At 54.5% G+C, this 27,224-nt stretch overlaps 12 protein-coding genes across 12 annotated transcripts; 6 read left to right on the top strand and 6 right to left on the bottom strand.

Annotated features, from left to right (window-relative positions):
• Positions 1 to 949: 949 nt before the first annotated feature.
• On the top strand, positions 950 to 2,240 carry CKM354_001268200 (uncharacterized protein; the record flags this gene model as incomplete). The annotated part of the gene is made up of 2 exons (XM_044808206.1): positions 950 to 1,621; positions 1,680 to 2,240. 2 exons carry the CDS (start codon positions 950 to 952, stop codon positions 2,238 to 2,240), a joined length of 1,233 nt encoding a protein of 410 aa, XP_044664141.1.
• A 446-nt stretch (positions 2,241 to 2,686) lies between these two features.
• Positions 2,687 to 4,619, bottom strand: CKM354_001268100 (uncharacterized protein; the record flags this gene model as incomplete). Its single annotated transcript, XM_044808205.1, has 4 exons — positions 2,687 to 2,757; positions 2,814 to 4,275; positions 4,333 to 4,463; positions 4,574 to 4,619. The coding sequence occupies 4 exons, from the start codon at positions 4,617 to 4,619 to the stop codon at positions 2,687 to 2,689; spliced, it is 1,710 nt and encodes a 569-aa protein (XP_044664140.1).
• A 2,013-nt stretch (positions 4,620 to 6,632) lies between these two features.
• On the top strand, positions 6,633 to 7,181 carry CKM354_001268000 (uncharacterized protein; the record flags this gene model as incomplete). Its single annotated transcript, XM_044808204.1, has 1 exon — positions 6,633 to 7,181. The coding sequence occupies one exon, from the start codon at positions 6,633 to 6,635 to the stop codon at positions 7,179 to 7,181; it is 549 nt and encodes a 182-aa protein (XP_044664139.1).
• Positions 7,182 to 7,546: 365 nt separating this feature from the next.
• On the bottom strand, positions 7,547 to 7,926 carry CKM354_001267900 (uncharacterized protein; the record flags this gene model as incomplete). Its single annotated transcript, XM_044808203.1, has 3 exons — positions 7,547 to 7,623; positions 7,675 to 7,768; positions 7,822 to 7,926. 3 exons carry the CDS (start codon positions 7,924 to 7,926, stop codon positions 7,547 to 7,549), a joined length of 276 nt encoding a protein of 91 aa, XP_044664138.1.
• A 561-nt stretch (positions 7,927 to 8,487) lies between these two features.
• Positions 8,488 to 9,655, bottom strand: CKM354_001267800 (uncharacterized protein; the record flags this gene model as incomplete). Its single annotated transcript, XM_044808202.1, has 2 exons — positions 8,488 to 9,493; positions 9,549 to 9,655. The coding sequence occupies 2 exons, from the start codon at positions 9,653 to 9,655 to the stop codon at positions 8,488 to 8,490; spliced, it is 1,113 nt and encodes a 370-aa protein (XP_044664137.1).
• A 493-nt stretch (positions 9,656 to 10,148) lies between these two features.
• Positions 10,149 to 13,463, bottom strand: CKM354_001267700 (uncharacterized protein; the record flags this gene model as incomplete). Its single annotated transcript, XM_044808201.1, has 1 exon — positions 10,149 to 13,463. One exon carries the CDS (start codon positions 13,461 to 13,463, stop codon positions 10,149 to 10,151), a length of 3,315 nt encoding a protein of 1,104 aa, XP_044664136.1.
• A 637-nt stretch (positions 13,464 to 14,100) lies between these two features.
• CKM354_001267600 (condensin subunit BRN1) lies at positions 14,101 to 16,641 on the top strand (the record flags this gene model as incomplete). The annotated part of the gene is made up of 2 exons (XM_044808200.1): positions 14,101 to 16,247; positions 16,374 to 16,641. The coding sequence occupies 2 exons, from the start codon at positions 14,101 to 14,103 to the stop codon at positions 16,639 to 16,641; spliced, it is 2,415 nt and encodes an 804-aa protein (XP_044664135.1).
• A 479-nt stretch (positions 16,642 to 17,120) lies between these two features.
• Positions 17,121 to 18,610, top strand: CKM354_001267500 (uncharacterized protein; the record flags this gene model as incomplete). Its single annotated transcript, XM_044808199.1, has 3 exons — positions 17,121 to 17,641; positions 17,697 to 18,081; positions 18,137 to 18,610. The coding sequence occupies 3 exons, from the start codon at positions 17,121 to 17,123 to the stop codon at positions 18,608 to 18,610; spliced, it is 1,380 nt and encodes a 459-aa protein (XP_044664134.1).
• Positions 18,611 to 19,001: 391 nt separating this feature from the next.
• Positions 19,002 to 19,690, top strand: CKM354_001267400 (lumazine synthase RIB4; the record flags this gene model as incomplete). Its single annotated transcript, XM_044808198.1, has 2 exons — positions 19,002 to 19,044; positions 19,113 to 19,690. 2 exons carry the CDS (start codon positions 19,002 to 19,004, stop codon positions 19,688 to 19,690), a joined length of 621 nt encoding a protein of 206 aa, XP_044664133.1.
• A 380-nt stretch (positions 19,691 to 20,070) lies between these two features.
• CKM354_001267300 (uncharacterized protein) lies at positions 20,071 to 21,165 on the bottom strand (the record flags this gene model as incomplete). Its single annotated transcript, XM_044808197.1, has 2 exons — positions 20,071 to 20,265; positions 20,323 to 21,165. 2 exons carry the CDS (start codon positions 21,163 to 21,165, stop codon positions 20,071 to 20,073), a joined length of 1,038 nt encoding a protein of 345 aa, XP_044664132.1.
• Positions 21,166 to 21,593: 428 nt separating this feature from the next.
• On the bottom strand, positions 21,594 to 24,594 carry CKM354_001267200 (GTPase-activating protein RGD2; the record flags this gene model as incomplete). Its single annotated transcript, XM_044808196.1, has 3 exons — positions 21,594 to 24,263; positions 24,317 to 24,498; positions 24,549 to 24,594. The coding sequence occupies 3 exons, from the start codon at positions 24,592 to 24,594 to the stop codon at positions 21,594 to 21,596; spliced, it is 2,898 nt and encodes a 965-aa protein (XP_044664131.1).
• Positions 24,595 to 25,546: 952 nt separating this feature from the next.
• CKM354_001267100 (uncharacterized protein) lies at positions 25,547 to 26,147 on the top strand (the record flags this gene model as incomplete). The annotated part of the gene is made up of 3 exons (XM_044808195.1): positions 25,547 to 25,690; positions 25,779 to 25,891; positions 25,955 to 26,147. 3 exons carry the CDS (start codon positions 25,547 to 25,549, stop codon positions 26,145 to 26,147), a joined length of 450 nt encoding a protein of 149 aa, XP_044664130.1.
• Between the last annotated feature and the right edge of the window lie 1,077 nt (positions 26,148 to 27,224).

Below are 27,224 nucleotides of genomic sequence, written 5' to 3'. Positions count from 1 at the left end.
ACGGTTCTATGATACCACGACGCGGCCAAGCGAGATACGAGCCCGTCCAACGCATGCTATGGGGCGCATTGTGCGCGATCTGGGCTGATCCAGCTTTGACAGCCATACCAATGAAATGTCCTTTGATTGAGCCATTCAACTTCGATCATTTTATGTTGCAAGAGTCCGTCTCGGCCGCAAAGCGACTTCCCGCGTAAGGAAACTGTTTTGAGACTAATGTCCGGGTTGATGGCGCGGGGACTCCGCTCTCAGCCTCAGCTTCAGCGCCTCGGCTGGCGGATCGAATGCTGCTGGAGTTTGGCGTGCTCTCTCACAATATGCTGTTACTGAGAAGACTCATAGTCGGGCATGTACGCTAGGAAGCCTCCTGGCTCTGTCTCTTGGGGAAGGCACTGGCGATTGCTGCCGTATTGAAACGCTGAGAGCATCTCTTTCTTCGAAAAGACAGGCGATTTCAGACTCCTGAGTCCAATGTAATAGCGTAACACCGCTCTGAGAGGTGTCTGAGACGTAAAGACGTGTACCTTCTGCCGACGAATTCGTGCCATGAACTTGCGACCGAGAACCGAGTATTGTATGCGTCCCCAAGTGCTGGTTCAAGCACATGCGCTTCTTGGCGGGGCGGGGCTCCACTCTGACGATAGCCTGCGTGCAGGGCTCGTAAGGAATAGGCCAGAGCTTCGGTGGTTGAGACCAGCGTTGGATTTTTTTGCGGACGCGTGCTTGCTCAACCGCCGATAAGAAGAACAGTCGCATGTCGCTGCCAGGCATATATCTCTCTCGCACCTGCCTCACTTCGTACCTGCTCCCTCACTCTCGAGCACGCCTGTCTCATCGAACTCGAAGGTGCCTATCCTTTGCGACATCCACGACTATATCTCGCTCGCGACTCGCTCTACGACTCGGCCCATTCCTTACTGTACGACGTACTCAGACCGACTCAGCCATCATGGCCACTCTCGGAGCGGCATCGCAGAAGCACAAGGTGGCCATCATTGGCTCTGGCAATTGGGGCACCACGATTGCCAAAGTCGTCGCCGAGAACACCACAGCCAACCCCGACCTATTCGAGCGAGATGTCCAGATGTGGGTGTATGAAGAGCAGGTGACGGTGGACCAGCAACAGCAGAAGCTCACACAAGTCATCAACACCAAACACGAGAATGTCAAGTACCTGCCAAATATTCCTCTGCCTACCAATATTATCGCCAACCCGGACCTGATCGATACCGTGCGAGATGCCACAATCCTGGTCTTCAACCTACCTCACCAGTTCATTGCTCGTACTTGCGACACTCTCAAGGGACACGTCGTGCCATTCGCACGAGGAATCAGCTGTATCAAGGGCGTAAACGTGACCGAGGACAAATGCGAACTTTTCAGTGACACCATCGGACAGCAGCTGGGCATCTACTGTGGTGCGCTGAGTGGAGCCAACATTGCGACGGAAGTGGCTTTGGAGAAATGGTCAGAGACGACTGTCGCCTACGACCCGCCAGAGATGGACAGCAGACACCAGACGCCTGTGGGCTCGAGACGTGGATCCGAGAGCGGAGAGCAAAAGGTTGGCTTGGACAGCGGGCATGTCGCAAAACCCGGCGTGAAGACGACGAAGCTTAAGGTATGTTTGTCCAAGATGACAATGCCAATATTTTCAGCATGCTCACAAGATTCTGCAGGCCCTTCCTACGGATTATCCTCCCCTCAGCCATAACAACATCAAGAAGCTCTTCCACCGGCCATATTTCCATGTGCGAATGGTGCATGATGTGGCTGGCGTCTCGCTCGGAGGAGCTCTCAAGAATGTGGTAGCCCTGGCTGCCGGCTGGGTAGATGGCTTGGGCTGGGGTGATAATGCCAAGGCAGCAGTCATGCGTGTCGGCATCATGGAAGAAGTCAAGTTCGGCAAGACATTCTTCAGCAACAGCGTCCGGACCGAAACTTTTACGGAAGAGTCATGTGGTGTCGCAGACATGATCACATCTTGCTCCGGTGGCAGGAACTTCCGATGTGCCAAAATGGCTGTGAAAGAAGGAAAACCGATTGGTGAGATTGAGGAGAGAGAGCTGAATGGTCAGAAACTGCAAGGAACAAGCACAGCATATGAGGTGAATGCCTTCCTGAAGAAGGAGGGCAAGGAACGAGAGTTCCCCCTCTTCACCGCGGTATACAATATCTTGGAGGGCAACAAAAAGCCTGAAGATATCCCAGATCTCCTTGAGGACCGAGCAGATGAGTAGGGTGATGGCTCATGCCTGCGAACGAGACTGGCAACAAAGACAGCAAATGGAGACCGGGACAGTGGCTCTCCAGTCGGAGAGGAAGTCAGCGAGACTGAGATGTTCCAGCGAGCGGGCTTTGCGGACAACGGCCAGGGACAAACTAGGAACCCCAAAGCGCAGCTCGTCCTCGGAGAGACGACGTGGGAAGGGACCATTATCGACGGCATCATTACGTGGCGGGAATAGGCACCTCGCTGACGTTGAGCGTCAGATTGAGTGCGTGCATTGTTACAGCGGCAGTGACCGAATGAGAGTGACAGTGCATATGCAACAGGAGCAAGTCTATCCCGCGTGGAACAGATTGGGAGCGGAAGCCAATGGGTATCCTGAGCATTTATAAGACCCTACGTACCAGCAGCAGATCATGAACGAAACGCTAAATGACAAAAAATTGAACGACCGCATTATTTGAGTTTGAGCTTGCCCAAGAGATCTTTCCTTGCCGCAAAGCTCCTCCATCGCTTGCCAAAAATGTCTGTGAGATATTGTCAGCCTATATCGCGATCGCTCTTCTGCATGAGGAGAACTTACACATTGGCACAGTCAACAGGCAGACTACCACCTCGACACTGCTGACCCACATGAAAGTCGGCTGGATGCCTGCTTGCACGAGCCAGTCGTAGCCAGAAAATGTGAGGCCAAAGGAGAAAATGTTCTTGAACACAAGCAAGCAAGTGAAACCCTCGATAGCGAGATCGCGGTGCGCGTCGACAATGTAAAGCGCACTGGCCGTAGCACCGATCACCATGCCTGCAACTTCCATGCCGAAGAAGAAATCGGGCCAGAACCAGCCATATTTCCAGGTATTGTTTCCGGTAATACCGAACCCGTATAAGCCTGCGCAACCGATGACGAGCTGGGGAATGACGAGCAACATACGGAATTCAGGTTCATAGATTCCGTTGTTCTTCTTGGTCAACCAGATCATGAAGCCGTCGCCGAATAGGCCTGAAATGCCGAAACCTATGAGAGCGCCAATGAAGGCTCCGGCGTACATGTAGCCTGTTTCGACTTCGTTGAACCAGAGTGGGGCGCCTAACATGATTGCCGCGAGCACGATTCCGATCAGGACTGTCCAGCCGATGATCAAGCCTTGGATTAGGCATGCCCAGAGGAAGGATGGGTGGAGGAAGAGAGGAAGAGGTCGGATTAGGAGTTTGAAGAAGTTTTCGGGAGAGTGTCGGCCGTTGAACATGGCGAGGTTCTCGCGCGTGAGGAAGGAGAAGTTGGCATATTGATGGATGTTGTCTCCTCCGGTGCTGGGTTGTCGCTCGGTGGTAGACTCGGCTGTGGCCTTTTCGGCTTCATATGTTTCGCTGTACGTGGTCGGGTTGTCGCGAAGTTCGTGGCTGGAGCTTGAGGATCCATCGGAGTCGCCTCGACGGTGTTGCTCGAGATGGGCATTGAAGCGTGGATCGCGGTTGTAGGCTGTTTCTGGGCAGTACAAGATGACTGCGGGAAGCAGACCTGCGGTGAAGATGGCGATGAAGTAGAAGGTCCACTCCCAGCCGAGCTTGTGGGTCATGATCCCCACGATCACAGGCGTGAAGAAGGCTCCACCGAAGAGGCACAAGTTGCTGAGCGCCATGCGAATGCCGACTTCGTGAACGAAGTACAGCTCACCGACGCTCACGTTGACCAAGGCTTCGAAGGGTGCCAGTGCCACACCTTGGAAGAAACGCGCTGCAGCCAGAGAGTCGTAGTTCTTGCCGCTAGCCCCGCCCCATACGGAGGAGACGATGATCAAGACGGTCGCTATAATGTAGAGATGTCGCTTGCCCCAGATACGCGCGCTCGGAACTGAGGCGAAGCCTGCAATGCCCACTCCGAGAAGGTGCCATCCGGTCAGCAGAGCGATCTTGGTGAAGCTCTTCTTGAAGTGTAGCGTCAGGGTGAGCGTGTTCGCGGCCAGCAGTGGCGACAGCGTCGATGCGATCACGGAGAGCAGACACAGCACTCCGCAGATGACATCGCGCTTCCATAGCGGCCAGTTCTGTGCACTCAATCAGCACCTTCATGCGCTCCCATGTGTCCAGCCACTGCCACCTACCAACGGATCTTTCGGGTCATCGCTAGGCTGTGGCACCAAGATGACCCCATTCTTGCTCCTCTTCAACTTCGATGTGTCGTTGCCGCGTGCGAGGGAGGCGGCCGGGTTGAGGTCTTCGAGCGTCGCGGTGCCTACGAGGGGTCAGTACGTCTGCCTTTGTCGCCCGTCCGCCACACCTGCAGTCCGTCGAATGCCGCGCGCGGTGGATGGGAGGAGCATTGCGTCCGGTGGTAGCGCTTACCAGGCACGTGTGACAGCTTGTAGTCTTGCAGTACTCCCAAGCCCATCTTGCGCGATGTGTCTGCTGTGTGTTGTGAGAAGTCGCAGCGTGCGCAAGACACACAAGCGGCACCGGCGTCGTCGCCTTTGTAAACTCTCGTCCTCGATCTTACCACTCACGACCGCGCATGCCGGGCGGCGATCTCCAGTAGCTGGAGGCCAGGGTCGAAAGCATATTGGGCCAAGGGAGAGCAGATCAAGCTAAACCTATGCAGGGTTTCCAGCTGTGTAACTGTGTTATAGGCAAAGACGGCCGCGATTCCAAACACCCAACAACGCGCGCTATAGTGGCCATCGCTCGACCATTTGTAGAGTTGCACGTCGTCGCTGAGGAAGTCGCTGATGTACTCTTCTCTGGCTATGCTATACGAGCCAAGCGTGCTGCAAGGTCTCACGAAGATATGCAAGACCAGGCCAATCAAGCACGTTGGGAACGACAGGCTTCACAAACTCAGTGAGCAACATCGTGGCTCCCCTGCTATGATGCCAATTTCGGCGACAACGCGTCCACGAGATTCCGTGCATAGATGACGCTATGAATGGATGTCCGTTGTTCCGCAGGTGAAAATCAGTACCTGCGACACACACAGCTAAGATGGGTGGGATGCATATTTGAACGACAACTTAGCACTTCCCGGCTCAGCTGTCGTGACGATAGGATATCATGCTCGACGTGAATCCAGGTTGGGTTGAGTGCTACCGCATGTCACCGTGAATCAGTCTGCATTTCTGTAAATAGCAGCAGCAAATGGCGAATTTCTTCAAAGCTCTACAGCTCCCGCAGTTGAGCTCTTACCGCGAGCATACACTCTTGGGCTCTGCGAGTCGAGACCTCATCATGCATCAGAGTATACGATGCTGGTCTCCGAACACCGCAACAAGAGAAGCATAGGGTACGCGAAAAAAGTTCTGGCTGAACTGGCTGGGAAGAACGTAATATTCAGGCGATGAGGAAAGGTGAACTCCAGTCGCGACGACCTACGATGATCCGCATGAATGCCCTCGTCCCGCAACAGTACAGAATGATACTGAGATTGTGTCTGTACTCCCTTCTCGGACACGTCGACCCATCGCCATAATGAAATGACCCATCGAGAAGACGCTTCCTATATCCAGGAGAAATCGCTCTAGAGCACCACGCCTCCGTAGAGACTGGCAACATACACCTTGGAATGCTCGGCGACCACAAGGGCTGCCGTGTGAGCCTGGTGCATGTCGTGGCTGGCGCTCAAAGTTTTGATCAAGCTGTCAAAGAGGAGCGCGAGGGAACGCAGACTTTTGTATTGTGCGGCAGAGCGGACGGGCCCGCTGCGCGCCAAGGAACGCTCGCCGAGCCGAGCTCTGCCTTCCGCGATTCTCGCGTCGTCAGGCAGCTTCGTCAAGCGCCGACCACACCGCGCTTTGCTCGATAACGAACCTTGCCGCTTTGCAGCCACATCATGAAACATGTCTGCAGTCAGCGAAGCCATCTGGGCCAGACACTCATAGCGTCTGGCGTTAGAGAAGAGCACATGCCGTTGCTCGTCTTGTAATATCGCATAAACCACCAGTTGAGTCAAACGTCCTTTCTTCTGACTACTTCATTCTTCTGCAAAGACCGAAGGCATTCGCAATGGCTTAGTAGTTCTCACCTTCGCTTCACTGCAACATTAGGCTCGATACCCCGGCGCCACGATTCTGCCACAGATCGGCAACGACGCAGCAGGTTCTAATCCTTGCAAGCCATGAGACCGCTACGAAATATGCAAGGGACGACATCATACTGTGCCGTAATTGCACTCTACGTTCTTTGTGCATATACAAAAGAAGTCGCCCGCACCGTGTTGTCAACCTCAACAACCTTTGTGGCAACAACAACGATCACGATTACTTTAGACTCCGCCACTCTCAAGTCTTTTGCCCAGCTATCGCATACTACACTGCCTTTGCCGCTTAACGCGCTGGTCGCGGACTCGGACACAAGCATAAATTCCAATACTCCAACAGCGACACGAACAGTCACTCTGACCACGACTGTCAAAATGTCCTCCGACTCTCTGCAATCGCAGGCTTTGAACAGCACCAACGAATGGAGATCCCGACATATGGCCGAACCCGTCCAATGGAATGACACACTGGCCGATTATGCACACGACTGGGCCAAGGGCTGCGTCTGGGAACACTCCGGAGGTCCTCATGGCGAGAACTTGGCAGCAGGATTCGAGAATGCGACACTCGCTATTGACGCTTGGGGGAACGAAGAGGAAAAGTACAACTACAAGAAGGGGAAGTTTACCGAGGAGACGGGCCATTTCAGTCAGCTGGTCTGGCGGAACACGACTTCGATTGGATGTGCTGAAGTCGAATGCGATACTGATGGCGATAAAGGCGTGCAGGGGAAATACTTGGTTTGCGAGTATAATCCTGCTGGTAATGTTCAAGGACAGTTCAAGTATAATGTTATGAAGTCCGGTATGGATGAGAATGGGAACCCAGGTTTTGGTAGCGAGGGGACGAGAATGCGGAGCAGCTCTCGAATGCTGGTGCTGGCGCTGGCTGTGGCGTGGACGATGATGAATCTGGTGGTCTAGGTGGTAGGAGCGAGTACCGCATGCCACTCCGAATGGCGTGATGCATCTTAGCGAGAGATACCCATTTGCGCGCGAGAGTCGCCTGGGGCGGCTATGTATATACGACCTGATGTGAGATGCCTTTGAAGAATTGGGAGCACAGAATTCATGATGCAAATTGTCTGAAGACATCCATTCGCACGCATGCTTGGTACATTGCATGAGATCTGCGAATGATACGGCAGTGTGTCCGAGCCTATACCGGCCTCATCGGATATCGAATCCCTTCACGCCATCTCCCGCGCCTGTTCGTCGTGGGACTGAGAATGCTACACTCGCCCCCTCGAACGTTTATTCACGCTGCGGTCGACACTGCACACAACTGTCTATTTGCCTTTCCCGCCTGGAGCCGTGTACGTGGAGTCACCCTGTCCGTTGTTGTAGTACGTGGATCCGTTGGGGTCTATTGGAGTCGATTAGCACGAGTATTCAAAAGCTGCTGACTGATACGAACTGGAATAGTAGTAGCTGCCGTTGGTGTTGCTGCAGTGGTACGAGTTGCTGTTGGAAGCAGAGGAACCGTAGTCGCGAGAGCAGTAGTGATTGCCCTGTCGATCTATTAGTCTCTATGCCTCGCGAGCTGTGGTCATGGCTATGCTACCTGCGAGTTGGTACCGCTCGAGGTGATGGTGTAGCCGCTGCCACTGCCGCTGCTGCCGCCAGTGGAGCCGGAGCTGGAACCGGAGCCGGAGTTCTGGGAAGACATGAGGTTGATTTGAATGTCGTGGGTTCTGAGGCGGTGTTGATCGGATTTGGTTGTAAGGAGGAAGCTATCGCCAGCTGGATGGTCTTTTATGGTAGATTCCAGGGCTTGAGGGTGACTGCAACCCACAAACAAGTCGCAAGCACTGGAACGTGCCTGCCTGACTGACCAAAGTTTAGTGGGGCGGCGGGGTGCAAGCAGCCGCTGAAAGGCAGCCACAAGACCAGGATCGAGTGAATGTTCTTTGGAGGGGGAATTGTCAATCGTCGGCCTGTGCCGGTTACGGGCATTGGCATATCAGGGAACGTGTCTCATTTTGTGATGTGACTGATCGCGCGTCCTCCCGCCTGTCATGTGGAGAGGCACCCGGCTGGGAGAAAGTCGTTTTGGTTGTGCTATCAACACTTCGAAGAGCCGCTCCACGGCAACGACGAAATGTGGTCCATTGTGCAGCTACAGGGATAGCGCGCTGCGAGAAACTTTCCACAAGCATGTGAAATGGTCTGACCACGCGGGGTACACCCATTGCCTTCAGGACTGTGCCACAACGATGCTGAGACGGGACTAATCCAATCTCTCAAGCCGTTCGTCATGGTCGAACATCTCCGAATACTTTCTCTTCAACACCATCCGACGTGATCGAATTGCAGACTCGGAGCGATGACCCAAGTCATGTCGCCGACGGATCTCGGAGGCATTGAGCCCGTCGTGCATTCCCAGCATGAGTTCATGGTCTTCCTCAGCAGTCCAGTAGACCAATTTGGAGCGCGTTTGGCCTTGCGCTCTCTGGCCTGTACTGGCCTCGTCCCTCTGTCGTGACGAACAGCTGCCTTCGCCATTGCCTGAGAGACGGCGATCCTCTCCCAACATCGGATCTCGCACGGGAGGCTTGTATGCACGGTTGTGCGTAGGCTCGCCGCACGTCTTGCGCAGCTGAGCTTCTTCTGCTGGCCTCTCCGGTTGATGGCAGGCAACCTCAGACTTCGTCACCGGGGGCTTGCTGTCCAAGTTGCACTTTACCAAACTCGCACCTGGCGGTCCATGCTGTGAAGCGTTTGGCTTGCGAGCTTCAAGCGACCGCGTAACTCTGCGTGGTGCGTCCAGGACTGAAGCGATGTCAGTGACAGACCCGTTCGCCAGCTCCCTCAAGACGTCCATGTCCAAAACACTTGGCAGCACATAACCTTGTTCAAGCAAATCATCGTAAATGAAGTTGAATGTGCGTGCAACAAATTGGAACTCCGCACACATATTGTCCCGGCACTCAGGATGCTCCTGGGACTCTTCTCTTGCTTGCTCGATTAAGCACTCAGCAGACCTCTGGCGTGTCACATGGTCTTGGACTGGAAGCTCGTCTCCGGAAATGCGGTCGGAGAGTTCGTCCTCTGGATCCAGTAAGATCGGATCCTCGCGTCGTCCAGAACCATTTGGGCGCGTGCAAGTACCAACCGCTGCGGCGTCAACAGCAATATCGCTCCGACCCGTTGTACTGTTAGAAGCCCGTGGTAGTTCATCTGGCGGAGAGCTGGGTGGCGTCTGTAGACCAGACACGATCTTGGCTCGCTCCTTCCTGCAACAAAACATCAGCCCAGGATCATCATAGGCTCCAGACCGAGAATGCTTACCCTTTACGCTCTAACCGCGACCTCATGTGGACGTCTTCGCATTGTTTTCGGCGTTCTGATGCCTTGTGTCTCACATGCTGAACAAACTCGTGGGTAGCAGTATGCATCGCTGCGGAAGAATCGATTCGGTGCACAACAGGTATTCCGATCCGGACGTCACCCCTCATACTGACGAAGGCCCTCGTATCATCGGTGAACGTCGTGAAGCACGATAGTTGAGTAGCAAGTGCGCGACGCGTGGGAAATTGGTCGCACGCGCTCCCTGGCCACGCGAGCCTGGTGAACCATAATCAGACGCCAAAGTCAGAGGCATGGAGAGTCTACCACAACGCACAGGCGTGAATTCCAAGTTGTATGTAGGCCGAAAATTGAACACTTAGGCCGCAACCTACTCGAGCGAAGGATAGTTGATCAAGTGCTGGAAAGTTGTCAACCAATGCTATTGTGCAATCCAAGTACTGTCTGGAATCTGTCTGATATCTACACCTTTCAGTCATCACTTCCACGCCATGTGTCTGCTTCTCATCACGACGCGTGCTCACCGTTGTCTTTAACCATTGCCTGTCCAATGCGGGCTGCGCAAGTATTGTCTCAACAGACTCAGCTATGCCCAATGTGAAATGTGCTCTCTGCGCCCCCAAGGAGTCCTGTCACTTCAATGACGACGTTAAAAATTGTGCTCACAGTCCAGAGCGCGATCAAACACCAACCAATCTTCCGGCTTAGAACCCACTTATTGAGCGGCACCGCGATCAACAATCCCACCAGCGTGAGCAACAATGTGATGCCGCTAACGATGAGTGTTTTGCTGACCTCCATGTGATATGAATGGAACTTGAGATGCTTGCCAGGGTGCTTCTCGTGTCGTCTCTCTGCGCCCTTGATCAAGATGTACGATCCACTTAATCCTATACCTAAGAGGATGTTGAGCATAGGACCCCCAAAGCAGGCAGATAGAGCCATGACTGGGTATCCAAGCTTCGCCACTGTCACGTCGGCAACGAGGTCTCCCAAAGAATTGCCCACTGCAAAGATGGTGAGGCCCATGATTGCGTGCGACATGTTCAGGATGACGGCCAAGGCCTTGAGCGCCCCCACCACTTGTGCGGCGATTGCTGATATCCAAGCAATGGCGACGACAAAGCCAGCGAGGGACAATATTATCCTGTACGGTTCCGGTCGATGGTATGGTGTCGTGGTCAACAGTATTGGTACGAGCAGCACTAATGATACGAGGAGGCAGATGAGAATGGCTCTGACAAGCCATGAAGTTGGCAGACCATCTGGCGCCTGGATATAAATCGAGAGTACGATCATAATCGGAGCCGTGAAGAGTTGTATCAGCGTCAACCAGCGATTCCACAGCTCTGGGGCACTTTCAAGGTCGCCAGGGTGCGTGTTATCCAATGTTCGTGGTTCTGCAACGATAGAGCCGTGATGTGAAGAAATTGCACCTGACTTGGTGTGATACGATTGCTCTGCGCGGACGGCGGCACTGGCAGACGATCCACGTCCGGTGACGCCCTGCGTTTCAACACCATGCGGATGAGGCGATTCTGGATCATGCATCCATTCTGGAGTCAGCCCTTGTATCCCTCCTGAGGTTGGCGTGAGCAGTGCGGTATTGCTTCTCGAACGCGTTGAGTCCCAGCTCATGTCTTTGTGGGGATGCTCCGAGATTGACCCGCTGGTCTCAGATTCCTTCTCATTCTCTACCACTGGTAGAGTGATGGTCAAGAGAAACACACTCGGCGCGGCAACAGCGCCGAGGCATTTCCCGTACCATGTCTTCTCGCCCCAGTGATAGATAGTCGGGAATAGAGCTTGAATCATGACTCCGGGAGGAGGCAACACACTGTACGGCCATATTCTCGCAAGCCTATCTGGGCGACGGGGCCGTTCTCGTTCTGCACTCTCATCTGCAGCAATGGACTCTGGCGAAACGATGCTGGATAGCTGTGGCGCAGCAGAGAACATGCTTGGCGCTCGGGTGCTTAATGGAGACCGATCGCTGCCAGTCACTGACGGTGATGGGAAGTCTCGGTACGCCGGGAACGGAGATGTGCTTCGCGAAGAGCCTGGAGATCTATCTTTGCCAGGTATGATGATCTTGGGCAGTGTTCTAGCGCTGGGCACACGTGCTGGTTGTGATCGATCTTCGGCAGAGGAGCTACGGTCTTGCCGGGCGGAGCTGTAGAAATAATCGCTGTTAACGCTGGATCTTCCTCTGGCATCTTCTGGCGTCAAAAGCGCCGACGATGGTCGGACGTCGGTCTTCGATCGTTGACGTTGCACGGGAGCATCTCCTCGTGGAGAAGCCGGCTCAATCTTGAGCAGAGGGGACGCCGGCGCGTGGGTGCCATCCGCAGATGGCACAGTCAGACTGTTCGTTTTCTTGTGCATAGATCTATCCGGATGCGCAAGATTCTCTGACGATGGTACTGGACTCAATTTCTGCAAGTCGGCGTTGACACGTAAGGCTGCTGCATCATTTGCGGACACTGCTCTGGTACGCCCAGCTGGCGCCGAATGTGGCACCTCCAGTTCGGGCTGTTCGATGTGGGGCTGTACTGCATGAGGTTCGTCGTCCTCCGTCGTCACCAGAATTTCGTATGGCGGCCGAGCTGCGGGGTCAGAGGTCGATGATAACTGCTCCTGCTGCTGAGCAGTGGTGAATGTTGGATCGTCGGAATATCTGCGCGAGTCCATGGGGATCGTCTGTATATTGCGAGATTTTTGCAGCGACTTGAGTACTGATTGGAATTCCAGAGCGCCCACAAGTGACGGCCGCACTGGTGTGACGGTGTTCCTCCTGGAGCGGGTCGGCCTCGTCAAGCGCATGTTGCTGGCCAACTCGCTCATCCACTTGTCTCGCTCTTCTTCCTCTACATCCTCGTCTCCGTCGTCCGCACGCCGGGATGAACCCGCCTCGAGCGCGGCCCAGTCCTCGCGCGACGCACCTCTGGAAATGCTGGGCCTGCTCGAATCCGGAGCTTCGTCTGGGTCATCACGATATTCTTCATACTCATTGTCCAGCTCGTCCTCCACAGGTACGAAATGGCTTCGCACCGCGGCTTCCTTTTCTCTTCTTTGTTTCTTGCGCCCCAACCACCAGTGCCAGCCCACGACGAATGCCACGTAGAAAATGTAGTACACCACCATAGACGCACACTCCCAGAAGTGGAGTCTCCCGTCCCACAAAAACACCATGCTGAATGCAGCGGCCACGGTGAAGAATCCCACGTCCCGTATGAAGCTCTTTCGAGCCACATGAAATGGTCTGATGAGGGCCATCGAGCCCGCCACGACGGCGGTAATAAAGCCTGCAGCTCCAAAAAGCTCGCCGACGGCCAGACTCCCGCTGTCGGTGCTCATGGCGGCGAAGGTCGAAAAGACATCGGGGCTGCCATTGCCAAAGGCCAAAAACGTTACGCCGGCCACGCTCTCACTCATGCCGAGGATGCCGGAGATAGTGCTCAGGTCTATGCAGAAGAAGTCGCTGGCGGCGATGCCGATGGTGGAGAAGAGGACGCCCAGCCATGAGACCAAGACCAGGAAGGCCACGGGCTTCGCGTTGTGCAGTCGGCAGAAGTACAGCTCCAGGTAGGCGGTGAAACCACCCTCATCGGCAGGGCAGTGGGCGCGAATGTAGGCACATTGGTCCGCCGCGGTGTGCACCAGCCGGCACTCCTCATCGCTGCTCAGAGGCTTGAGCGGGGTTTCAACATTGCGGGTGTACAGCGCTCGCTCTCGTCCGGCAGATGGTCCATAGGAATGGGAGAAGAGGGAGTAGGCGGCCAAGCAGGTCGCGATACAGAGGAAGATGTAGAAAGCGCGAGCAGCGCGGTATTTCGGCCGCGATGCTAGGCGTTTGGGCGGACGAGCCATGTGGTGTTCGCGGGCAGGTTTCGCCATGATGGAGGACGCATCTTCCGCTCGCACGGTCGACAGGGGAGGCGATAGCAATAAAGAGGGGCGCGAGAGGCGTCGAGGCGACTACTGCGCATCGCGGGTGTCGAGGGTTCGGCGCAGTGCGGGCGCAGTACAGAGACCGCAGAGCTGGCGAGTGGTGCCCTCCGGGACGGTCGATGGAAGTGAGCCAGCAAGCAAGATAAGTGCACCGCCACCCACGGCGTCATCAGTGCTCGCCGACGTGGCAGATCTTCGATTCAGGCATCCCTCAGGCAGACGCCGCCACGCGTGGGCGGATTCGCGTCGCGCCGCACAATTTCGCTGACCAGAGCGGTGCGCATGGTGACGGCGGTGAGAGCGTGCGGTGAGAAACGGTTGTCGTCGCTGCCGGCAGTTCTGCTCCGCGGCGCGCTGCACGTCTCACCCAGAGAGTCGTCTGCAGTGGCACGACACGACCAGCTGCCGGCCTTGGCGACCGGACCCTTCGCCGTTTTGTTTACACGGACGTAAAGTTGTAAACACGCACGTCGCAGAAGCACGACCCCTGCATGATTGTGTGTGCGACGCGGTGTTGAGCCGACGTAGCGAGTCGCATCCATTCTGCTGCACGAAACGACGACTGCTCCCTCTCTCCTCCACCATGCCTCGTGTGCGCGCGACTGGCGGCGCCTCGGCCAGCTACGCCCCGTCGCCCGTGAAGGGAGTGCAGATTCCGCTCAACGACGACGACGAGGAGAAGGCCCAGCGCCTGCAGAACCGCAAAGCCTTGCACTCGCGCCAGATGTCGTCCCTCAAAGCCGCCGCGACTACGCCCCAGCGCAAACGCAAGTCGCTGGGGAGAGGCGAAGGAGATCCCGCGACGCCCGCTGGCGACGACGATGACCCATATGCAGCCCGAGGCGACCATGTAACGCCGATGAAGCGAGTGCCCATTCTGGCCAATTTCGAGACGTGGATGAAGATGGCGACCGACAACAAGATCAATGCGAACAATTCGTGGGACTTCGCCCTGATCGATTACTTCCACGACATGAGCCTACTGAAAGAGGGCAACGGCGTGAATTTCCAGAAGGCGAGTTGCACTCTGGACGGATGTGTCAAGATCTACACCAGCCGAGTGGATAGTGTGGCTACAGAAACCGGAAAGCTGCTGAGCGGATTGGCAGACACCGGCAACAAGAAGCGGAAGGGCGGAGAAGTGGAGGATGGTGCCGAGGAGGACGAAGACGACGAGAACGAGGATGGGACGAAGAAAAAGGGCAAGAAGAAGGCTCAACGATCTGCCGAGGCCACTCTTGCGACTTCGTTCGATACGCTGAAGCTCAAGAAGATGGAATTGGAATTCTCTGTGGATCCGTTGTTCAAAAAGGCAGCGGCAGACTTCGATGAAGGTGGTGCGAAAGGCCTTCTCATGAATCATTTGTCAATCGACAGCACAGGACGGATTGTATTTGACAGCAGTGACGATGCACAGGATGCGGATACGGACGATACTCGAAGGGACAGCATGGAGCCCGAAGGCGACAATGAGGACAAGTCGACATTCGAAGCACAAATACAAGAACCTGAAGATGGCATCGTGGATGTTACTGCGTTGGGTGCACGATTCTTCCCTGATCTGACTGCACTGGATGCGCAAGATATCTGCCCATCGCTCAAAACATTCGAATTAGGTGCTGGCGGCGATGGATCGCTCGATTTACCCTTCCTGAAAGCACCGGAGAATTGGCGAGACGAGCATCCCGAGACTAGCAGCGAGGAACAAGGCGCGGACTCAAATGAACAGATCGTAGCTTTTGCCGACGACGATGATGAAGGCCCCATGGGCTTCGATATGCCCGCAGATGTTGGATTCGGTGAAGGCGGCGAAGCGTGGGCACGAGACGCTGCACTACAGCCTCAAATGCGCGTATATGACGCTTCGACTGGCCCAGACGGTGCAGATGATCCCGCCGCAGAAGTTGGCGTGTTTGATACAAGCAGCAACACGTACGGAGTGACGCTCCAGCATCGGCCGCACGATCAAGAAAATATCTTAAACTACTTCGACAACGCGCTGCAAAGGAACTGGGCCGGACCGGAGCACTGGAAAATCGCACGTATAAAAGAGGCGAATACAGTCAAGCCTACACGAACGCGCAAGGAGAAAGAGCCTTTCGAGATCGACTTTGCGGCGCCAATGTCACAAGACTTGGCGAATTTGCTGTACACGAGTGCGCCAAACAACAGCAGTATATCGCTGCCGAAGAAGGAGTGGAAGAGCAAGGATCGAAATTTGCTTCCAGACGACAAGCACTTCAATTCAAAAGACCTCCTCAAACTGTTCCTGAAACCCAAGGCAAAAATGGGAGCACGAAGATCTGGTCCCCAAGGAGCTGGAGACGTAGATGAGGCGTATTGGGCGGCGCATGGGGCGGAAGACGCGCAACGTCCTCATCCAATGGACTCGGACGACGTTGTACAGGGCGACTACGATGCCAACTTCTTCCAGGATGACGGACTGCCAATGGCTGGCGGGCCTATGGATGACGATGATGATGACTTCGCCGATGCCAGAGAACACTTCTCTCCTGGCGCTGATGGTGCTGCAGGCCCTATTGGTGCCGGCATTGACAGTGTCGCGGGGCCGACGGAGGGAGGAGCCAGTGGAGACGCTTTTGGTGCCAATCTTGTGGCCCAGTCACGGCGGTCTCGACCTGAATATGTACAGTATGCGCGTGTGGCGAAGAAGGTCGATGTGAGGCGACTGAAGGAAGAAATGTGGCGGGGAATTGGCTTCGAACAAAGGTCAGTACAATTCTTCCCCGGAACCTTGAGCGTGCAAGGCACGAATTTTGCAATATCTGGTGTTATGTCCTCTGCGCCTCGGGGAGACATCGCTTCACAATTTCTGATACTGACCATCTTCTCTAGACCAGCGCCGCACACTCCAGCCGCACGACCGTCCATTCCAGCTCTTTCCTTTGACGACAAGTCAACGCTGCGGTTCACAGACATCATGAACAACTTGCAACATGTCTATCCAAAGCAACAAATGAGCGACATCAGCACGTCATACGGGTTCATATGTCTGCTGCATCTCGCGAACGAAAAGGGGCTGGTAATTGAGAACGTGGATGACTGGACAGACTTGACAGTGCGGAAAGACTTCGGCGCCATCATTGCGGAAGGCGATATATGATGTGATTTCAACTCCGCGTCGAGGTTTGGATCTGCCATGGGTTTGATTATGGGCAGTGTACAGGCGTTGGATGATGGATGATGAGACGAGGCATGCTGGCGTTCTGTTCCGAAGGGTCAAAGGCTTCGAGCCTGCCGTTTCGTATTGATGCATGGGATGGATTATTTCTCAGTCGCGATCTGAGGTGTTTAGCGCGAGGCGGTTGTAGCATTGCAGTGAGCAGATGGTTACATCGTCCACGTGCGAGAAAGAAATACTCACTATTTGCGGTCGCAAGCCGCGGTTTCACACGCAAGCAGATGTGTCAGAGCCTTTGCGGCGCAGGTGAGCGCGGATTCCTTCTTTACGCGATCATGAGGTGGCGAGGAAGGCGCCATGGGGACGTCTGCAGCCTGGACCAAATTTAACATCAAGTCACTCTTCAACTTCCCACCTACCTTCAAGAGAACACCACGGCAGGTAGTGTCGTCGACGGCAGAATGGCAAGCATGGGGCTCCTGAGCCCGACTCTACACATCGAGGTTCTCATGGCCAACGCTGTATCGGCTCAGGCACTGAAAGACATCCGAACAGCCATCACGCAGTTCTTGCACAAACAATTCTGGGGCTTGAAGCTTGACCAAGAAATTTCCGGATACCAAGATGTCGCACACGCGCACCTGATCGCCCGGATCGATGTCGCCGACTACACTGGTCCGCCGCGAGAAGGGGACTGTTACACTCTCAGTGAGGTTCAACTGGATGTCGTGATATACACACTCCGAGCCTTTGAAGAAGCTCGACCACGTCGCAGAATCAGCCAGTCTGCAGCCGAGGATGAGGTCTCGCAGGCACGCATTCTAGCCCTGCCTCATGTCGCTCTGAAAGACGAGTGGAACTCGTTGATCTATGGTGACCGTCTTCCTTCGCAGCTGCTACGATATCTCTGCCGGATGCTGGTTGTGATGAAGCAGCCTGGGCTCAATTTGAGCTTGTTCAATTGGAATCGACTCTGTCTGCTGTAAGTGAAGGCAGTTCTCATTTCAAGCTCGGATGCCTTCTGATCTTTACTGCAGTCATGGACCTCCAGGTAGCGGCAAGAGTACTCTGTGCCGCGCACTGGCGCAGAAGCTCAGCATCCGACTCTCGGCCATGTTTCCTCAGGCCGTACTCATGGAAGTCAATACAACCGCGATGCTCTCCAAATACTTTGGTGAGAGTGGCAAGCTGATCACTTCACTGTTCGACAAGATTCATGGCATGGCACAGTCTTCCACAACGCTGGTATGTGTTGTCATTGACGAGATTGAGACCATCGCTGGCTCGCGGGAGAAAGCCAATGCTGGCGGCGAGTGCAGTGACGGAGTTCGGGCGACCAATCAATTGCTCACGGCGCTTGATCGTCTCAGAGCACTGCCGAACATTGTCGTGCTGTGCACGAGCAACCTTCTGGATGCAATTGTGAGTAACGATACGTGTTTCTGCCACCTCAAGTGATACTGATGGCTGCGACCAGGATCCCGCATTCCTCGATCGAGTCGATATCAAGCAATTCGTGCCTAGCCCCTCTCAATCGGCCATTTACAACATTTTCCGGTCCTGCCTGAACGCGCTCGTTGCGGACGCAGCAGCAGACGGATCACAACAGCCGGTATCCCCAAAAGAAGCTGAGTCCCCAGCTGAGACTCCGCAGCAGCGTAAGGAAACCTCTCCGGCGGACAAGAGCACGACCAAGTGCGAAAAGCCCTCAATTGCAACGTTGGAGCAGATGAAGATTGAGTACTACGAGCAGCCGGAAGCAGCTTGTCGACGATTGTGGACCATAGCTCGGAAGTGCGAAGGATTCAGTGGACGAAGACTGCGTCGTTTGCCTATACATGGCCTGGCGATGTACACATGGTGCAGCACGTATTCACTCGATGATGCGGTCACTGCTCTCGAGGCCGCCGTCGATGAGGAGCTGCAGGTGAAGTCGAGCGGCACAGTATGAATTCATGTGGGAATGCTCGTCATGATCTCTTGCGCCGGACAGCGAACAGAGACTAGAACTAGCATCGCATGCCAGAGGAGCGTCGAAACATTGATCGCTTTTCCGTATGTCTGATTTGTACAGCACCTCGTTCGCAAACCAATCTTCCACTGGCCTTGAATCTTGTATCGGAAAGATGTGGAGGACGCCAGCGTTCTTTATACGTCAGACATGTCGTTTCACATGCTTGCCGGCCTGGTCCGCCCCTCGTCTTGGCGACGCAAGCAAGCCCCGCATCCAGCCAGTGCTCGCCATTGACAAGATCCAGAATTCGAGAGCTTGTATACTTTCCCTGCACTACGTCAAATCTCACACTACCCTCATCTCTCAACTCTGTATCCCATCGTAAACAATGACCACTCTCAAAGGACCCGGTGAAGCCAAGACGTACGATGGTGTGTCGTTCCCACATAGCAGCCCCTCCAACCTCAATGACGAAGCTGACCACGCACGACTCTCATAGGCGCGAATCTGCGCATCGGCATTGTCCACGCGCGCTGGAACACCAAAATCATCGATGCTCTCCTGCAAGGCACCCTAAAGTCACTCAAAGCTGCCGGTGTCCGACAAGAGAACATTGTCATCCAAACCGTCCCAGGCTCTTACGAACTGCCCTACGCAGTCCAGAAGATGTTCCAGGCCTCTCAATCCCAACCCACAGGCCTTCTTGCCTCCGCAACCGATCTCCTCGCCGGCAGCACCACCGACCTTACACAGACCGCGAAGGAGGGCAAGAAAGAGGGGCCAAGCAAGGAGCCATTCGATGCCATCATTGCCATTGGCGCATTGATCAAGGGGAGCACTATGCACTTTGAATACATCTCTGATGCCGTGTCACACGGTCTCATGAAGGTCCAGTTGGATCTTGGCGTGCCTGTGATCTTTGGGCTGCTCACCTTGTTAACGGAAGAGCAAGGGCTGGAAAGAGCAGGGATTGATGCTGCAGAGAAAGGGCATAATCATGGTGAGGATTGGGGGTCAGCGGCTGTTGAGCTCGGTGTAAAGAGACGGGGATGGAACGAAGGGAGCTTTGTTGAGTAGAGGATACTCCCAGAGGACATTTTTGAAGCCGCTTTAGCTCGAAAGTCCAGATCGCTCAATGGAGACCAGCGATCTACATCGTGTATCGACCTTCTCACCTCCAACAATCACGATTGAAAAACGATGATGGCCGTGGCTAGCCGAATGTGAAATTACCTTAGGTAAGGTCCGCGCATGTTGACAAATTGCCCCCTTCTGGGCACGTCCATCGCCGGGCCACGATACATAATGTCTTCAAGATTCCATTTGTGGTCGGTCGAAAGTCCAGAGTAAGGGCTTCGGAGTGCCACCACAAGAACCCGAATGCCACAAACTGGCCACCTCGAGCTGCGAGCGAGGAAACCTAGTCCGTTGTGATCCTCTAAACTCCCAGAAATATTTCACTCACCACATTCGCGGCTGATGAAATCGTCCATTAGTCGATGAAGCCTAGCTTTCTCGTCTTCCCCTGCGAAGATTGAATTGATAGCTCTTCGACTGAGGTCGACTATTTCAGTCTTGCTCAGATCAAAATAATGGGCCGCCAGCTGATATTCATTCGAGAGGGAACTCCCAAAGACTCCCACATCGTCAGTCTATGTCCTGTCAGCCACTTCGAACGCATCTAGAACCGAAGAAATATGTATACTAACCGATAACGCAATAGGATTTCCCCTTCCCTTCCACCTCCCAAAATGGTGATCTACAAACCCTCCTTCTCCAGGCAGCATCCTCGCAAGCACATTACAACTCAAACATAATTCTAACCCTACACCTTGCCGTTCAATCTCCTCTTCAATCAATGGACTTGTATGAATCACATGTCCAATCCGATCAGGCTTCCACTCCAACAACAACTTCATCTCCTCCTCCGTACTCGAAGCCGGCACTTCAGCAAAATGCAATGTAACCTTCAACCCATGCCTCTTCGCTTCCTCAAAGGCCGGTGCCAAATGCTCAACAGGCCCAACAGTCGGATTTCCGCAAAGGTCTACCCCCACCACACCACGAGACTGGTATTTCACCGCAAGTTCCACAACATGGAGTGCTTGTTCGAGAGTATTACGTCGATCAATACTCAGAATCAAATACGTTGGCATTTCATCCCTTCCCTCAAAATTCTCAATAGCTTGCAAAATAGCTTCCAAATATTCCTCTCTCTCCATTGCCGTCCCTTCGTGCCGTCGCGGCGTGGTTCGCAATTCGAGATACTTCACCCCATCCTCTCGAAACGCCTGCAAAACACTCTTCGTGGACGTTTGTACTGCTTGAGGAGTATTCACGAGATCATAAATATACGTATCAAAGATTTTAAAGAATGTGGAGATGTCATGGTGTTGTTTTCCAATTGGTTGTAAAGCGATCGATGGGTCCTCGAGGGTTGTGTCCGATTTGAGCCAAATGTCGCGCAGACATTCGGGACTGATGCTGCCTGTGAGGTGAGCGTGGAGTTCGATCTTGGGTAATGCGAGAGCGAATGATGTGTCGATGGTCATGGCTGCTGAATTGATGACCAACGAGGAATACCGCGAGGAAGCGGGCCCCGCTTTATGAATGCAGTTCTTCTATCTTTTGGCTTCGATGCCTGAACTCGTCGAATGTTCTTGTATTTGGAGTTGATAGAAACCACTGTTGCATGGGAGATTGTGGAAGGAGACGTGAGGTGCTAGAAGCGAATGCCAGTGCTGTCTCCACGTGCCTGAGGCAGACATCGGATTCTATCATCCCAGCGAGCCAAGTCTCGTCTGTTCAACAAATGGTGGGCGTGCAAAGGTATACCATATCGTGGCACTGGCGTCGCATGCGTCTAATTCGTCGATGCTATCTACATAGAGTCATATCTGCTGAAACTTACACCACGCTTAACGCTCCAAGAAAACAGGTGGATTCACGCTCCAGAAGACACGCCATCGGGATTCCACTCCTAGTCGAAGTCCATTGGTTTGTCTTCCAGTTGTACGCCCTTCGTCTCAGGTGATTCTGCACTAGGAGCGACGTCATTGCCTTCGCCGTTTTCAGCCTTGCTGGCGTTCGCGAGCGATTGGCGTCGCAGACCGCCAGTGCCGCGTCGCCCCGCCACGCCTCGGGCGCGAGAAAGACTGTCTCTCTTCGTCGGCGTCTCCGCATCTGGTGTCATCGCCACAGGCGACTGCTCCTCGGCAACATTGTATTTGGAAGCTGGAGCCTTGACGCTGATGTTGCTTGCGACAGAGTCGCGAGTTGTGGATGTCTCTGCTGCTCCTGCAGGTGTGCTCTCACTGCTGCCGGAATAGAAGTGACCAGGGCTCATGAAGTCACTGGCTGAAGTAATTGAGGCAGAAACTTGTGCAGAACTGCGCTGTGTAGTCTCGGTGCCACTTCGCTCTCTGCCAGGCTGTGTTTCCGCTGGTGGTGGTTTGTGGAACCCGTTGAGCGTGGAGTCGTGCGTGCGGGTAGAAGGAGGGCTTTGAGGTACGCTAAGACTGTCTCTATGCCCCCCGGAGGACGTGCTGGACCGGTCGGTAGTTGGCGACATCACACGTGCGTTTTGCGCGGCAGTAGTGCTAACTGGGAATCTGGTTTCTGGCCCTCGGCTGCGATCACGACGATGTCCGGGGAGGGGAACTCGCGTGTCAGCTGCCGGCGCTGGGCTCGTCGCTCTGCTTCTAGGCCCATTGGAGGCATTCGTGTGTTGGGCCGCCGCGATGGCTCGGTGTCGCTCTTCCATGGCCTCTTTGCGCTTAGATTCGTCAGTGGAAATCGCTCTCGTCTGCCGCGTACCAGACGCCGTGTGAGTCAAACTCGACTGCCGTTTTAATTCTCCAAATATGGCATCTTTGTGCGCGAGCAGATCTTTAATCAGGCGAGCGTTGTACCGCTCATTCATGCTGAGACCAGTTTCCTGCTTGGGCCTCATGATGCACGGTGCCAGGACGGCAGCCAGCTTGGAGACATATTCATCGTCGGCACTCGTCAGCTCCACCAAACGAGTGAAGTGCGTGATGATAGCATCCAGTGTGGCAATATTCGCTAGACGAAGCTGACCCAAGGTTGACTGTATGACTTGAATGCGCGCGGCTTCCGTCGTTGATTGTGCCGTGGAGGCGTAGATGGTCTTGATAATCTCGTAGACGTGCGAGCTCACCAGGCTGTCAGGGAGCTCGAGCAGATACAACTTCAGGACGGCAGCGACTATGGGCACTTCGTATTTCTCCAAGGTAGACTGAGACACAGGCCCGCCTGTGTTGACTTGATTGCGCAGGTGGTGGGTCGCAGCAAGGGGAACTTCCACCAGCCAAATGCTCCGACGTGCCTCGTCACCCTCAAGGTCGGGATAATGCGAGTCCAGAAATGTTAGAATCGACGTGACCAGCAGTGGAACACGCTTTTTATCCGCCCTCGCGCGCAGCTCAATGTCCACACCGAACGTCTGCTCCTCGACTTTGTTGTAGTAATTCTCGTATATCGTCACTTTGGGCACAAAGTTTCCAGTACGGTAGTTCTCGAGCAAATACCGCAGATCTGCCAATGGCTGAACGGTTTCCTGGAATAACATCATATTGTCCACGCTAGACTGCAGCGAGGGAATGACGTTACTGACGGCGCCGCTAAAGTCCAGGATGACGCTCTTAATGGCTTTCAGTCGATCCAGCTCGCAGCGCTCCATGAATTTCATGTGATCTACCATGGCAACCTCGAGACTGCAGCGGAGACCGTCGAGCTTCTTGACTGCCGCCTTGTACCGCTCATCAGCTTCTCGTGCCTCTCTGCGCAGTCTGTCGGCAGGCGTCTCGTTCGGATGTGCGTTGTTCAGTGGATTCCAGCCACCGAGATATTCGCTGACCTTGTCGCCAATGACAGGACTGCCCGGCACGGAGTCGGAGCTGGAGGACATCGTTGTCGAGGAACGGTGGAGCGGACTTCTCTTCTCTGGCATGCCCGTCACTTGAAAGACCTTCGTCTTCCACTGATACTTCATCTTGCTGCTGTTTGCAAAGCTGTTGCCCACATTCCCTACCAGACGCAAAAAGCCATTGTCGCACAGGTCCTGACCTATGCGCTCTGCGTACGCGACACTGTTTGCGCCCAGGTGGTTCTGCACGTACTCCGTTATGTCCGCGCCAGAGCTCGTGTTCTGATATGTCCCCAGGATGGGAACCTTCGTCTCGCCCAGCGGAATGGTCTCCAATACATGTGTCAAGATCTTCTTGACCTGCTCGGGCTGGTAGGTCACGTCTCCGATATCGATTGGCTCCGGCTCCGGCTCTTCTTCTGCGATCTTGATACTGGGCACGCTCGTGACGCTCGTGGCCTTGGGCGAGTTCGTGGCAGCCGCCGATTGTGGATCCTGGAATGCCAGCTTCTCCTCCTCATCCAGATCCTCCACTCTCCGGCATTTATTGTAATACTGACTCCGATATTGTCGCACTGTTTCCGCCTGTCGATCGTGCGCCTTGATCCGGCCTTGCAAATCGTCCTGGCTATTTTGCACACGCGCAGCATGCTGATCGCACCACCGGCTGAAAGGGTTGACCACGAGTTCTCGGATGTTTGAGGCGATCTTTTTGTGATTCTTCGCTTCCTCGCTCATTTCTGCCCGTACGCCCTCGTATGCCTAGCACGCGTCAGTCTTGGTGCAGCGTGCTTTGGCAGCCGAACACAACAAACCTTCTTGACGCTGGCGCCGTCATCCCTCTGGAACCCTCCATCAATACGGCTTGTTGCGCTCTCGATATCCGCCAGCCGTTGTCCGTAGATGTCCTCTGCCTCAGCGCGCATGCGCGCTACCGTAAGAAGCTGTTCATTCTCCTGTACGCCCTGCTGGAGCTTTGCGAACAATACTCCCAATCCTGTGCTCAGATTAGCGCTTTGTAGCAGAGAGCGTGCGCTCAAACCCGACCTCCAGCGTAGTCGGCGGACCAAAACGAGGTCGCAAACGAGGACATGATGAGCAACGGGCCCGGTCGTGCGTTGGTCGGCAGTGTCAGGCGCGGACAGCGGGCGAGCGGTCGAAGTGTAGTTGTGTTGAGGCAGACATGCGAAGGGGAAGTCGAATGGCTCGGTGAAATGATGCAGGGTCATGAGCTCTGTCGTACTTCCCTGCTCACTCAGCTCAGCCAGGCGCCGCGTCAGGCCACGGTCCCTGCCGGCAGCCAAACGGAAAGTCGGAGACATCCATCGTTCGTGACTTCTCGCCGAAACCGTGATTCCACGACTGGCTCGCGTGTCGAGACGCAGTGGCTCAGATGCGATGCATTGGGCAGAGATATGAGGAGTGAATTATCGTCTCAAAGCGACCTTAACTTCACGAGTGCCTCACTTCTCAAGACAGCGAGCGCTTAAGGCAGAAATACCAGGATCGAAAGCCACTCGGCATGCAGCCGACCAACGGCCAGCGAAATGGAATCTCAAAATACATACACTCCCGCACTTCTTGTCGCAGCGTTTCTCTGCCTGTTTTGTCTCATTCCATGTTTTCCGATGCCCCAGAGACGCTGAAGAACGCGGAGAGACGAGAAACGGAGCAATACACAAGTCCCTTGGTCAGACGCCCAGTACGAGGCGTTGCTGCAAATACGAGTTCTAGTTTCGGTTTCACTGGCCAGTGGGAGACAGTGTTCGTTCGAGCACCTGTTAATGCTGCTCATTTTTGCCGCGCCCTCTAGTTGACCCAAGGAATGTATCCTGCTGAGCGCAGATTGCCCACAGCGTCGAGCTCTCGTCATGCATTCCATCATGTATTGCGGCACTTTGTGTAGGTTCCATGGATGAGCATTCGATGCTGGGGTTTCGCACACGTGATCGCGCGCGTTTGTCGCGTCGCGCTTCGCACCGCCCCCACCCACCCCAGTTCAGGTTCACGCCGCTGCTACACTCACTTCCGCCATCTTTTCACAAATGGCGAAAACAAAGTCGAAGCAAGCAGCAGCGGTCATGCAACGCCACGACAGCTCTGACGCAGCCTCTGAGCCGTCGCAGTCTCAGTCGCAGCAGATCGACACCACCACCTTGACTCTTGCCATCAAGAAGTCGAAACAGCAGGTAGGGATGCACGAGATATGCTGCATTGACATTTCCTTTCCTTCACCTCACGTGAAATGCCCTTCGGACATCACTCAACTGCCACCAGGCCAAGGCCCACAGAGAAAAGCGCGAGAAGGAAATCGAACATATCCGCACCTGTCGTCTCGAGCAAGCAACCAACAAGCTACAAGCAGCTCAAACTAGAAGCAATGAGAGACTGTACGTATCCAAATCCTTGATCTCCAAATGCAGCATATGCCTCAGAAACTGACAACTTCCCAGTCGTGCCATGCAACGTCCCAAGATCAAGCGCTTGCAAGAGCTTCTCCGACAAAAGAAGGCCAACGAGGAACTTTCTGAGCAATGTCACATCTCCCTCGCACAAGCCTGGACAGCAACGTTGAGTCAGATCGACCAAGCGGTGAAAGATCGTCAGGTGGATTGGGAGGAGTCTTCCGACATGTCAGACGAATAGGTCTCTATTCGATCTTGCTTACTTCCTAGTTGTCTGTCTAGCTTCGGCACCGAATGCTTGAGATATCCTGCACGAGGTCCACACACAGACATACGATGCGCGAAGAAAATGCTCGAGTGCATCTAGCAGACAAACTTGCAGATGTGTCATACGGATACTACCACCAGCTCCCATTGCACTTCCCCAGCGGCCGCACCTGTTCGGCAGTTGCCCCAACGTGCAAGCTTGCAAGGCTGTATTCCAAATGCAAAATCGTCACCAGAGTTGAAGCACGGGCCTTGGCATCCACCATGACATGCGTGGACGGCTCGTCATCTCGCGGTTCCAAGCCAGGGCAGCACCACTCGCTAGCATGCTGAAAAGTGTCCCTAAATCCATAGGGCTGATGAGGCTGTGCAGAACCATCGAGAATCATCAAACGAATCGAGGGCTTCGCGCCGATGCTAGTTAGTCCATACTTTCCAGCGCACAGTTCTGCAAGGAAAACCTGCCTCCTACGTCGATCTATGATGAGCAGCGACCACTACTCGGCACTCTCAACCATCTTTCTCTTGCACTTGCACTGCGCACTTCTCCGTCCCATGCGATTCGTCCAGTCACCGTTGCGTTAGACGCTCGCATTCGCACTCATCAGACTTCGTGTCTCGGGTCCGCCCTTCGCTTGTTGGCGCCTGTCGTTCCTGACTGCCCGGTTTCCAAGACCCTTGAACTGTCCTATCCTCACACTAGCAGTAGTCGACCAGCGAAACTCGACGCCACAATTTGTCTGCTGCAAAGCCGCAGCCCCGTTCTCTTCGCAGTTAGCGCGGGGCCAAGTCATCGCACTGCGATTCCCACTTTTGCATATGGCGTAAAATCGATCCAGCCGGCCACGCGCGTAGGCCAGTCCGCGAAGCAGGATCACAAGTCGCTGCAAAAAAAAAGTTATCAGCTCCGAGATGATGCTTCATTATGATGAATTGGTCCGCCTCATTAATAAGTCGATCGTCAAGATTTTGGTAATATACAACGAAGACAGGCTGCGACCATGCGCTTTACAAGCCGCTTCATATAACGAGACGCTGGCATTAAAGATCG

The sequence above is a fragment of the Cercospora kikuchii genome (genome assembly GCF_019650295.1).
Source record: "Cercospora kikuchii DNA, contig_00009, whole genome shotgun sequence".
Lineage (NCBI taxonomy): Eukaryota > Fungi > Ascomycota > Dothideomycetes > Mycosphaerellales > Mycosphaerellaceae > Cercospora > Cercospora kikuchii.
This window is presented reverse-complemented; position numbering and strand designations above follow the sequence as displayed.